At 45.2% G+C, this 11,460-nt stretch overlaps 1 protein-coding gene across 2 annotated transcripts in view; it reads left to right on the top strand.

Moving 5' to 3' along the window:
• Las1l (LAS1 like ribosome biogenesis factor) overlaps positions 1–11,460 on the top strand; it is a 31,194-nt gene that overhangs the window by 476 nt on the left and 19,258 nt on the right. Inside the window, exons 2-11 of one of the 2 annotated variants that reach the window (XM_036175065.1) lie at positions 505–630; positions 2,026–2,095; positions 4,081–4,162; positions 5,210–5,488; positions 5,800–5,846; positions 6,675–6,784; positions 9,441–9,526; positions 9,846–9,896; positions 10,202–10,408; positions 10,931–11,078. In XM_036175065.1, the coding sequence (XP_036030958.1) occupies positions 505–630; positions 2,026–2,095; positions 4,081–4,162; positions 5,210–5,488; positions 5,800–5,846; positions 6,675–6,784; positions 9,441–9,526; positions 9,846–9,896; positions 10,202–10,408; positions 10,931–11,078 (1,206 nt within the window). The remainder of the gene's footprint in view (positions 1–504; positions 631–2,025; positions 2,096–4,080; positions 4,163–5,209; positions 5,489–5,799; positions 5,847–6,674; positions 6,785–9,440; positions 9,527–9,845; positions 9,897–10,201; positions 10,409–10,930; positions 11,079–11,460) is intronic. The other variant, XM_036175066.1, reaches the window with a different exon arrangement.

The following is an 11,460-nucleotide window of genomic DNA, read 5'->3' as shown; positions in this document are numbered from 1 at the left end:
GGGGGATGAAAAATAGGATGCACATCCTAATATTTTTGTATCTGTGAGGTTTAAGCTTTACTTGCCAAATAAAAGGGACCTGAGCCGGAACTAAAGGAGTAGGTTGACATGCTAGGGTGGCTTTCTGAGTCTAGTTAGGGATTGGACTGTGACTCTTTAGGTTAGACGCGGGATTGAGGTAGCTGCTCAGGTCGTTTTAAGTGGGGGAGTGTATCGAGATTTGGGGCTTCTCTACCCGAATAGTTTGAGGGGGAGAGAATGGACTGTGTCCACACAACTGTTGATGAATGTAGCAGTTAAGATGTACGGTGTATCCCAGCCAGCTTCTCACTTCCTTTATTTCTGTTGGATCTCAGGGACTTTACCCTGTCTTCCCCACAGTGTTTTGTATCTCTATGCACTTTTCAGTATGTGATGGGAGGGTAGTGCAACAACCAAGATTCTGTGGTAGAGGGTGGAACAATGTAAGGACTTTTATGATGGTGCTGGACTGTGGCCCTTTAGGTTAGGCAACGATCTGCCCCTGGCAGTGGCTTCTACTGCTGACCTGGTACGATGTAAGCTCATGGATGTAACCGGTGGCTTGGGCACTGATGAACTTAGACTGCTCTATGGCATGGCATTGGTCAGGTAAGACCTGAACGGGGTCAGACTTGGGGGGTGGCTTTGGGAACTGGAGGTGGGTAATCATGGATGAAAAAAGCTTGGCTTCAGGTGCTACCTGAAACAAAAAGCCATGGGTGGGTCTTTGTGTGTGAATCAACCTGTGATTGTTTATCTTGGCCATGACTGTGCTTGTCCACACAATCCTTTCCTCCTTTCCAGAAAGCCTTCTCTCTTCTATTTTTCCCTCCCTTCTGGAATATATGTAGGTCTGTAAATTGATGTGAAATTCAGAACATGTAGGATATTTAGATCCAATCCAGCTTTGACGATCTGATTTTTTTCCCCTTCCCTATTAACTTCTCTTTTTAAAATTATTTGTTTGTTTGTTTGTTTGTTTGTTTGAGACAGGTTTTCTCTGTGTAGTTTTGGTGCCTGTCCTGGATCTCAGTCTGTAGACAAGGCTGGCCTCGAACTCACAGAGATCCACCTTGCTCTGCCTCCTGAATGCTGGGATTAAAGGCGCGCCCCACCACCGCCCAGGTCTCTTAACTTCTCACCAAGAACTTTTTTTTGACACGGTTTCATTATGTGGCCCCTATGGGCCTGCAGCTCACTTTGTGTTTGAGGTTGGCTTCCTACTCCAGGGTGGTCCTCTTGCCTTTGCCTCCCTAGTTGCCATTGTTCCCAGCTCAGGGAAACATTTCTGAGTTGTTCGTTGCTGTAATTTATTGTGAATTGTCCAACCATCTTCCCTTACCCCCGCTACCACCACACATACAGATGGGGGTGGAGTAGGCTCCTTGAACTACCTTTTTTTTCCCTTTTTCTCCCCCTCTGAAAGCTGAACGGTTGCTGAATTGTAGAAGAAGAGACATTAACTGAATCAGTGGTTCTGACAATTTCATACATGTTAGGGGAAGGTTACTCCTGAGTTTTCTCAGCCTTATATAGTTCTGTTCTCCGTCTCGTTGTCTTCCCTTTGTCCTCTGTTTCTGTCATCTATCTGTTCTCCCCATATCATTTGATGTAGTAATTTGTTCTGACATCTATAGCATACTGTGTTCTACCATAATGAGTCATGATTATTCCAGACCAAATTTGTCATGGCCAGAGCAGTGTCTTATTTACCTGTATTGTTTCAGTAACATAGCATATTCCTCAGTAAATGTTGGGGTGGGTAGAAATGTCTCTGCTCTGGCTGACACCAATCATAAGAACAGGCCAGTCAGTAAAAAGATTGTAGGATGTAAGATGTCAGTAACTTCACAAGGAATTTTGAGTAAAACACGGTTTTTTGTTTGTTTGTTTGTTTTGTGTGTGTGTGTGTGTGTGTGTGTGTGTGTGTGGTTTTTGTTGTTTTTTTTTTGTTTTGTTTTTTTTTTTTTTTGTACTCTGCCACATATTTCTCTGCCAACCCAGGTTTGTGAACCTTATCTCGGAGAGGAAGACCAAATGTGCTAACCTCCCCCTCAAGTACCTGGCTCAGGAGGTATGTGTGATAAAATGACATTGCACACTCTCTTTTTCTTAAATGGGTCATGGGGTAACTTATGCAAACAGATTAATCTCATCACTGCCAGGTAGACCCAGTCGGAGCTTCAGACCCTTAGCTTTCAAGTTTTGTGTTGTTGACACGTGACAACACTCATGCATGTATTTTTGTTTGTTTGTTTTTGTTTTTGTTTTTCGAGACAGGGTTTCTCTGTGTAGCTTTGCGCCTTTCCTGGATCTCACTCTGTAGACCAGGCTGGCCTCGAACTCACAGAGATCCGCCTGCCTCTGCCTCCCGAGTGCTGGGATTAAAGACGTGCGCCACCACCGCCTGGCAGCATGTATTGTTATACTTTATTATTTGTCCCTCTCTGCTCTCCTCTCCTGTTCCCCCTCTTTTCTCAAATGTTTGCTTGCATGTCACACGTTATTAGCCTCACATGTTCTTGTCCCTGTCAGTAGAGGCTTCCTCCCTCCCCAACAGTCTGCTTTCTGTATTCATGCCTTAAGCGCGCGCACACACACACACACACACACACACACACACACACACACAGTTTAAATCTAGATTCTGCATATGAAAAAATTGATGAACTAGTTGACTTTCTTTGTTTCACATGCTGATCTCCAATTCCATCTATTTTCCTGAAGATATCATGCTTTCATTTTCCTTCCAGTCGAATAAAAGTCCATTCTGTATATGTCCCATGTTTATCTTCATGTCTGTGTTGATAGACATATGGGCTCATTATATATTGCAGCTATTGTGAATCAGGGTAGCAGTAAACGTGGAAGTGTAAGTATTTCTGTGGTATGTGCCCAGGAGTGGTATAGGCAATACTTTTAATATAATTTTAATTAATTTTTTAGTATGATACTTTTAATTTTAGTTTTTTAGGAACCTCCATATTGATTCTAAAGTGGCCATACCAGTTTACACTCGTTCTAGCAGTGAATATTGGTACTCTTTTTTCCCACCTCCTTACCAGCATTTACTCTTGTCTATTTTCCTAATAGCCATTCTGACTGGGCTGAGATCAAATCTTAAAAATGTTTATTTTTCCTCAATAGCTAAGGCTGTTAAACAGTATTTCAAATATTTATTGACCATGTACATTTCTTCGAGAACTGTATATTAGTACATTAATCGATTGGATAATGTTTTATTGTTTAATTTGGGGGATTCTTTATAGATACTAATGCCTATATGATATACACTCGGTAAATATTTTCTCCTGTTTTCTAAGCTGTGCTCTCTTGGTTTAGTTATTTCTTTCATGTTCAGAAACTTTAAGTGTCATGCAATCCCATTTGTTGAATTTTAGGATTATTTCTTGTGCTGTTGGAGTCCTTACCAGAAAGGTTTTGACTTGACGAAGGAATGTCCAGTTTTAAAGAAGTAGATTACCCCCCATGTTTCTTATAACTTGCATTTCGAGGGGCTTGGCAAGCTCTGGTTGTTTGGAATGGCTCAATGAAAGTGAGGAACCTGACTATACTACTGGGTAGGAACACAAAAGAGGGTAGTAGTCAAAATGTCTGCCCGCCAGGAGCTGGCAATCTAAGAAAAGAAATAGCTCAGCCAAGCAGCAAGAAAATGCCAGGTATTTCTGGCTTGAGTGAGTTGTGTAGGGGCTTTGAGGGTGGGTGTGTTCTTAACTGTGACAAAACTTCTGGAGCTCTTGTGGGAGGCAAGGAATGATAAATGTACCCACGAAGAAGAAAAGGGTAAAGGGAGGCTGAGGAGGTAATTACTAATGCCCATTCAAAGAACTCTCTTGAAGGAGAATGGGTGCAGGTAGTTGCCTTTTCTTATTTTAACACTACTTCCAATGAGCAGTAAAATAATGCATTTTAATCTTGATTATCAGTAAGACTGGAATCTTCACTGGGGGTGGATCATCAGGGTGATTCATCCCTGAGTTTCTACAAGCTTCATTATTTTCTCATTTCTAACTAAACTCATCCTCCACCACTAATCAGGTGAACATTCCAAACTGGGTTGTTGAACTTCGCCACAAACTGACCCACAAGAAAATGCCCCATATAAATGACTGCCGCAGAGGTGAGTGTCAGTGAGTGTGACACCTATCAGAGTTAAGCTCATGGGTCCTGGCTAGGTGGCATTTGGGGAAGGGGGACAGAGAGGAAGATTTTATCTAGTATTAGGACCAGAACTTGGGTGGGATATATCGTAGACTCATTTTGGCTGCAGTATAAGGGGCTTTCACAAGCCTAGTGATCACTATATGTAGTATTTTCATATGGGAAAATCCATGTGTGAAAGTATGAAAAATGAAACCAGGTTTCTATATGGCTTAGCAGTGGACTGTTCTGGTCCTTTTTTAAATTTCAGAGTTATTTTATTTACGTACATGAGTGTGTGTTTGCTGTTTGTCCGTGGGTACCTGTGGAGGCCAGGAGACGTTGCTGGGCCCTTGAAACTAGGGTTACAGGCAGTTGTGAGCCACGTGCTCTGGGCTGGGCACTGGGGTCTGAACCTGGGTTTTCTGCAGGTGCAGCAATTGCTCTTAGCAGATGAGCTGTCTCTGTAGCCTCAGTGTTCTGGTCCTTCTTGATATTTTAATTATAGGGTATTTTTTCCTCTTAAATTTTACTGTGTAGGTAGTTTAGTAGTCTGAAGGGGTGTGTTGAGAGATTTAAACCATAGTGTATGAACTCAGGCATTCTTTTTATATTCATTCCATCTTGATTAAAAATCCCTGATGTCGTCTCTTCCCTTGTAATCAGGAAACTGAGATCTAGAAAAAGAAAGTGACTTGGCTAAGGCCATGTAAGTAGCCGATGTAGCTAGGTTTCAGTTCTCCCATTTACCACCCCTTGCTTTATTTGGCACCCCAGATTCCCACCCCCCCCCACACACACACACACCCAGGAACGATACTAGTGAGTAGGAGAATGCAAAGAACAGGCTAAAGCAAGAGAGGCCCTATGTGGATATTTGAGATTGGAGCCCTGGAGTCATGTCTCTTCCTTAGACTTTGCCATTTATACATACAGAATGAGAGTAGAGGCCCAGAGAGCTGGGGACCTGCTAGTTACTTGCCCATAGTTGGTTCTATGGCATATCCCCCACCCCCACCTCTTCTAGGTTGCAACTTTGTCCTGAGTTGGCTCCAGAAGACATACTGGAGCCGTCAACTGGAGGATACCCTGAAAGAGACCTGGGAGTTGGAAGAGGACCAGATAGAGTCAGAAGAACCTCAGGAAGAGGAAGAGGAAATTATTGTTGATGTAGTGGAAGAGCAACCAGAGCCTCAGGATGATGACAAAGAGGAGGAGTTGGCTGTCGAGGGTGAGGCAAACGATAAGGACAACACAGAGGCAGCTTCTCGCCCAGAACGCTCTCCAAGACATAAGGAGTTGTATGGTAGGTACTCATGTGGGCAAAGAGGGGCCCGGTGCCTAGAACACTCAAGCTTGGCGTCAGTCCTACTTAGTACCCTGATAGAACATTTTCTGTGGGCTGTAGTGAGTCCCAGCCTAAAACATTACTGTTACAAACTGTCTTACTGGGATAGTTTCCATGGTGGAATGGTTATTGCATTTGCCTTACCATTTTTCTTGACTTAGGTGAAGTTCTCGATTTACAGCTCAAGAAATAAGGTACAAGAGGCTCAGAGGCTCAGAGGGAATGGGAGACTGGGCTTCCTCCCCTACTTTCTTCCATTCTGTTTTCAGAGAAAGCACGAGAACTGCTGGTGTCCTATGAAGAGGAGCAGTTTAAGGTAAATGGCCTTGATGCGGTCTGCTGTCACCGCCCCAGCCTTTTCTTCCCTCTTGCCAGCTACCTGAGAGAGAGAGCTTGAGAAAGAATTTGGAAGTGGCAAAGCATGAGGGCACTTCTCAGGGAATTTGGAAGAAAAGTGGCGAAGCACGAAGGTATTTCCCGGAGGGAGTGGGAACTAGCAAGGAGATAAGTAGAGTCTATTCAGATGATCCTGTGAACTGCTAGAAGGGAAAAAGTTTGATGGACCGTCAGCTCTGCTGGTGAGAACTGGAAATGTGCGGCAGTGTAGAGCCCGGTGATTCTCAAGATGACCAGCAGGTGGGGCCTACGAGCTTCCCTAGAGCAGAGGAGACTTAGCTGCACTTTTTATAGAAAGGTTCAGAAACCATTTCGTTTATTCGCCCTTTTTCACAGACAGATTGAAAGCTTGGATGAGAGAAGGGACAGAGTCAGGGTTTTATCCACAGTTCATAATAGAACTAGAATAAGAACCCGAGTCTCAGCAATTCTCTTGCTCCCATAATTCGTTTTTCCCGTTTCTTCCTTACCCTTTGGCCCCCAAATCTCTGCTCTTCTCAAACCATATCCTCCCATTTGACACCTGTATTAGAATATCTGATGAGCGGGAGCCACAGAGGATTTGGAGGGATGAGACTGGGATAGGGAGAAAATGTAGTCATTTATAGCTGCTGGGCCAATAAAGGAGCGGTGGCTTTGTACTGTTCCTTAAGGGCAGTGCCCAGGTACTATGAGAAGGGATCCTGGAGGAATTTGGGGTGGGTTGCTTGGCAGAGTCACAATTCTCATTGACTTTCTCTGCTGTCAGGTGCTGGAGAAATACAGGCATTTACCCCAGGCTGTTAAGGTGTGGAATAACCTTTCCCCACGTGTACAGTGTATCCTGGAAGAACTCAAGGGCATTTCATGGGAGAACAGGTCTGTAACTTGGTAACTCTGGGTTCCCTGTCCTCTGGATAGAGGATAAAAGCCTCATTGAAATTGGTTTCCAAGCCATACCTGGTGATGTAGACCTGTAATTTGAGCTACTTGGGAGGTTGAGGTAGGCAGGTTGCAAATTCATAGCCTGTGCTACGGAATGAGTTCAGAACCAGGCTGGGCAACTTAGTGAGACCCTGTCTCAAAATAATAGTTGAGGGGGGAAAAGTGTCTGGGGATATAGGTCAGCGGTATCGTGCTTGCCTAGTATGTACAATGACCTGAATTCAGTTCTTAGTACCAGAAAGGAAGCACTTGTCATATTCTAGCTAGCTGATCTCTGTTGTAGGAAATGCTAGAGGCAACCCTCCTCCCCTGTATTGGGACTATGTCTTCTGTATGGTCTGCCTCCAGCCCTGCCATCTCCCAGGTTGCCTGCTGTGATTCCTACAACAGCCAAAGTTAGGAATGCCTATAGTCAGGCCTTCCCTAGCAATCCTTTTCCTCTGTCAAATGGGATGTAGCAGTCTTGGCAGATTGAAAAAGGCTTTGAAGCCTGGTGGTGGTGATGCATGCCTTTAATCCCAGCACTCGGGAGGCGGAGGCAAGTGGATCTCTGTGAGTTTGAGGCCAGCCTGGTCTTCAGAGCGAGATCCAGGACAGGCCCCAAAGCTACACAGAGAAACCCTGTCTCGAAAAGCCAAAAAGAAGAAAAAAGGAAAAAGGCTTTGACATCTTAACACCTCTCTACCTAGTGTTGGGATACTGCTAGTCTGTTCTTTCAAACAGCTCTTGGAAGATGTCAGTATCTCTTAGGTGTCATGCCTAGGCATCCTTCTCAGGATGGCTGCTAGAGGCTAAGTTCCCTCCTCTCTCAGTATGGCTGTGTGTCGCCCTGCCCACAAACAATGTTCACTTCAACCAGAGTAGGCGAAAATGTTGCTCTCTCATATTCTGCCTAAATTCAGTTTGAAAGGGATTGGGAGCACTCACTGCCAACAAGCCATGGAGGAAAGCTGGGAGTGTGGTGTGGTTCAGTGGTAGAGCCGTTGTCTGGTATGCCAAAACAGAAGAAAGAAAAGACAAAACCCAAAACTATAGAGGTAATGCTGGCCCTCAAGTGAAGGAAAGCTAAAAGATATCTAAAATGCAGAGTTGAAGAAATCTATACTAGCTCTGATGCGGGTGAGTTTGAATGGACGCTTGTCATGTAAGCTGGGATTATTCCCAGAAGATTAGTTCCAAAAGCTATGGTGCTGTTATGGGTTTTTTGGTTGTCTGTTTTGGTTTTTGAGACAGGGTCTCCCTATATAGCTCTAGCGGGCCTCAAACTCACTGTGTAGACCAGGCTGTCTTGGAACTCAAAGAGAGATTTACTTGTCTGTGCTTTCTGAGTGCTCAGATTAAATGTGTGCACCCCACCATGCTTCCAAAGGCATTTTTATTAGAGTTTGCCCATGCTAGTTCTTGGCTCTATCCTTCAGCAAAAGTCAGAGGGACAGCTTCCCCAGCAGCTGGGAACACCTACCCCTGTGCCCTACATAATAGTATCTGCCTTTTTGTGCTGAGCAGACAGCTGGTAGGCTGCTTTAAGTTCTAGGCTACTTATCTGAGGAGAGGAGGGATGGTTGTTGGAAGGACAATTATTTTCTCAAACTTGGTCTGATGGATAGAAGGAACTGACTATGTTGTCAGCCTTCTAGATAATAGGACATCGTGAAAGCTTATTGATTCCTTCTAGACCTAGTCAGCTTGGAGAGGCTCTTAGCAAGCCAGGAGCTATAGAGAATTCACTGTTGCTGGTTTAGATTTGAGCTAGATGAAGCTGAGAAATTTCCCCTATTGCTGGTGTTTTCAGCCCCTCTAACTTTGGTCTGGGTTCTCAGTACGAAGTCCCGAGTCATATATGAACTAGCAATTGAGTTCCTAACATTTCAACTTCTAGGATCTAAAAGAGGGTAGCTAGTAAGAAAGGAATGTGTAGAGGACAGAGAAAGGGGCAGGAGAAACGGAATATCGTAGGAACTGAGGTCTAACCCAGGCATTAATTTCTTCTGTCAGCCTAAGACTTTTTTTTCCCCTGTGATTTGAGTTACTCAGTCACCACTGCTCTCATTTATGGTCCTTACATCACCATGTGCTTGGTACATGACTGTTCAAAGCCCACTGATTCCAGACTCTGGCTCGGCCCCTCCCCCAGGAGCCTGAAGCCTTATAGCCATTGTCACCTGCTTAGTCTCTCGCCCTGGTACTCTGGCCATTTGAACAGAGACATTAGCTGTTTTGGAAGTGTTGCAGGAATAGGGGAGTCTTCCGTCACTTTGCATTCTAGTGTGTGTTTTTGGGTTTTTGTTTGTTTGTTTGTTTTCTGTCTTTTGGGGGCTGGGATTTAGGCCCTGGGCCTTATGCACACCATGTTAAGTCTTGTACCATTGAGCCCATTAAGTCATTCCAACTTTAAATAACCAGTGAAGCAATGCAGCATATTTGGAAAGGTCACCTTTATTTTCCTTTGAGACTGAGTTTTGCTATGTTACCCAGGGTGGTTCTGAACTTAATGATGCTTTTGCTTCTGCCCCCTGTGCCTCCTGAATAGCTGGGATTGTAGGCATGTGCAACCAACCATGCCTGTCTAAACTACTGTCATTTGCTTTAGGAATGCTGTGCTGGATGCTTTTCTGGATGACGGCTTCCTCATTCCCACTTTTGAGCAGTTGGCAGCTTTGCAGATAGAGTATGAAGGTAGGATCCTGGGTGTTCACTGCAGTCTTAGGGTTCTGTGTTTCTTGTATGGGAACTCCAGAAGTTGGTGGAGTGTGGGGTGGGGTGGGGTGGGGTGGGTTGAAACGTCAGCCCTTTTGGCTGAATGCAATAGGCAGTAGTGGGACTTTCCTTAGATGGCCTTGAATTGGTTAAGGTGGGTTGGGATGGGTAGTGTGGGGGTTTCTTAACACTGTTGTTGTGCCTTGTTAAATATGATTTAGCCACTAGCTAGAGAGCTAGAACAGCAGCATTGGAAGGGCCTTGAGAGGTCATCTAGTCCAACATCCTCATGTTACAGATGGTCAGACTGAGGTCCAGAAAGGGGAAGTTACTGAACCAAAATCACACAGTGAGTTATTGACAAAGCTGAAGTCAGAAACAGAGCTCTTTTTCTTTTATACTTGGTTTTGTATCAGTTGTTGTTTCCCAGATACTAACTGGTTTCTCTTTCCCTGCTGTTCTGCTTTCCTTTCCTCTTGTTCTGCGATGGCAATTCTTGTTGTTGGGACTTGGGTGTGTCTGCTCTTTCTCTTTGGTGTGCATTTTTTCTTCTCTTCCCCACCCCCTCTTGCTGGCTTGCTTTGGTGCTCTTATTCTCTTGCTCTTGGTCCCATTGCCCTTCCCATCCATCAACGGGTATCCCTCACAAACCAGAAAACATCGACTTGAATGACGTCTTGGTGCCAAAGCCATTCTCTCAGTTCTGGCAGCCCCTGCTCAGAGGCCTGCACTCCCAGACCTTCACACAGGCCCTGCTGGAGAGGATGTTCTCAGAGTTGTCTACCTTGGGGAACCGTGGGATCCGGCCTACCTACATCCTTAGATGGACTGTTGAGCTGATTGTGGCCAACACCAAGACTGGTGAGGAAAACTAGTCCCAGGGCATCACAGGCAGTAGTGTAAAGTAACACCATGTGGAGGGAGCAGTTGGGGGACCCAACTCTCAAGCTGGGATTGATTTCCCTGCTCCGTTTCTTCCATTCCTCAGCCTATGTAGGCAGCCGAGTTCTCCCTGAGAAAAGCACGTAGCCCTGCTCATTGCTGCCACTGGAGAGTTACAATGTTTGGTCACATTCCAGGCTTCAGTTCTGTGTCTGAGCATTTGTTTACTGACCACTTTGTCCCTAGGCCTGGAGACTGTTCTGAACACATACCATTGACCTCAAGTTGCTCCATTTCACCCTAGCTTCCTCCAGTACATGAAGACATGTACCAGGTCCCCCTCAACCTTTTTCTTCTCAGAGCCAAGAAAACTGGGCACTCAGGATGCTTTGAGTAGTTGGAAAATTCAGGGGGGAGAGAGATTGAGCCTAATTTTGAGGTGGAGGACTGGGTGGAGGACTCACATGGCTTTTTATCTTAAGCCTCTTCATTTTCTTTCAGGACGGAATGCTCGGAGGTTTTCTGCAAGCCAGTGGGAAGCAAGAAAGAGCTGGAGGCTATTCAACTGTTCTTCTGCCCTTGAGTGGCCCCAGGTGGTTGAGTCCTGCTTGGGCTCACCTTGCTGGGCCAGCCCCCAACTCCTTCAGCTGTAAGTCTTAATTCCGTCTGGTAGTAGAGAGAATGGCTCAGGAAGCCCCGGGGCCTCACAGCATTAGATCGGCTGAATTGGAAGACTCTATCTTGGTATCCCATTCCTTCCAGTAACAGATGGGAGAACGGAGTCTAGAAAGGGGAGGGGTAGGGTACTGCTGCCTATGGTTATTCAGTTTAAGACTTGGCTACACTGAGTCTGTGTGAGAATGCTTAGCATAGTGGCCTGCCCAGAGTAAGTGCATGCTAAATGGTAGCTGATGTTTATTATTGAACCCAGGTCTCCTGGTTCCGAGCCCAGTGCTATTTCCTCTATTTGCTTCCCAAAGTATACCTTTGATAGTTACTCCACAATCCCCAGGGCCTTCTTAGCAGAATGA

The sequence above is a fragment of the Onychomys torridus genome, chromosome X (genome assembly GCF_903995425.1).
Source record: "Onychomys torridus chromosome X, mOncTor1.1, whole genome shotgun sequence".
NCBI lineage: Eukaryota > Metazoa > Chordata > Mammalia > Rodentia > Cricetidae > Onychomys > Onychomys torridus.
Note: the sequence above shows the minus strand (reverse complement) of the source record. Positions and strands in the feature narration are given on the sequence as shown.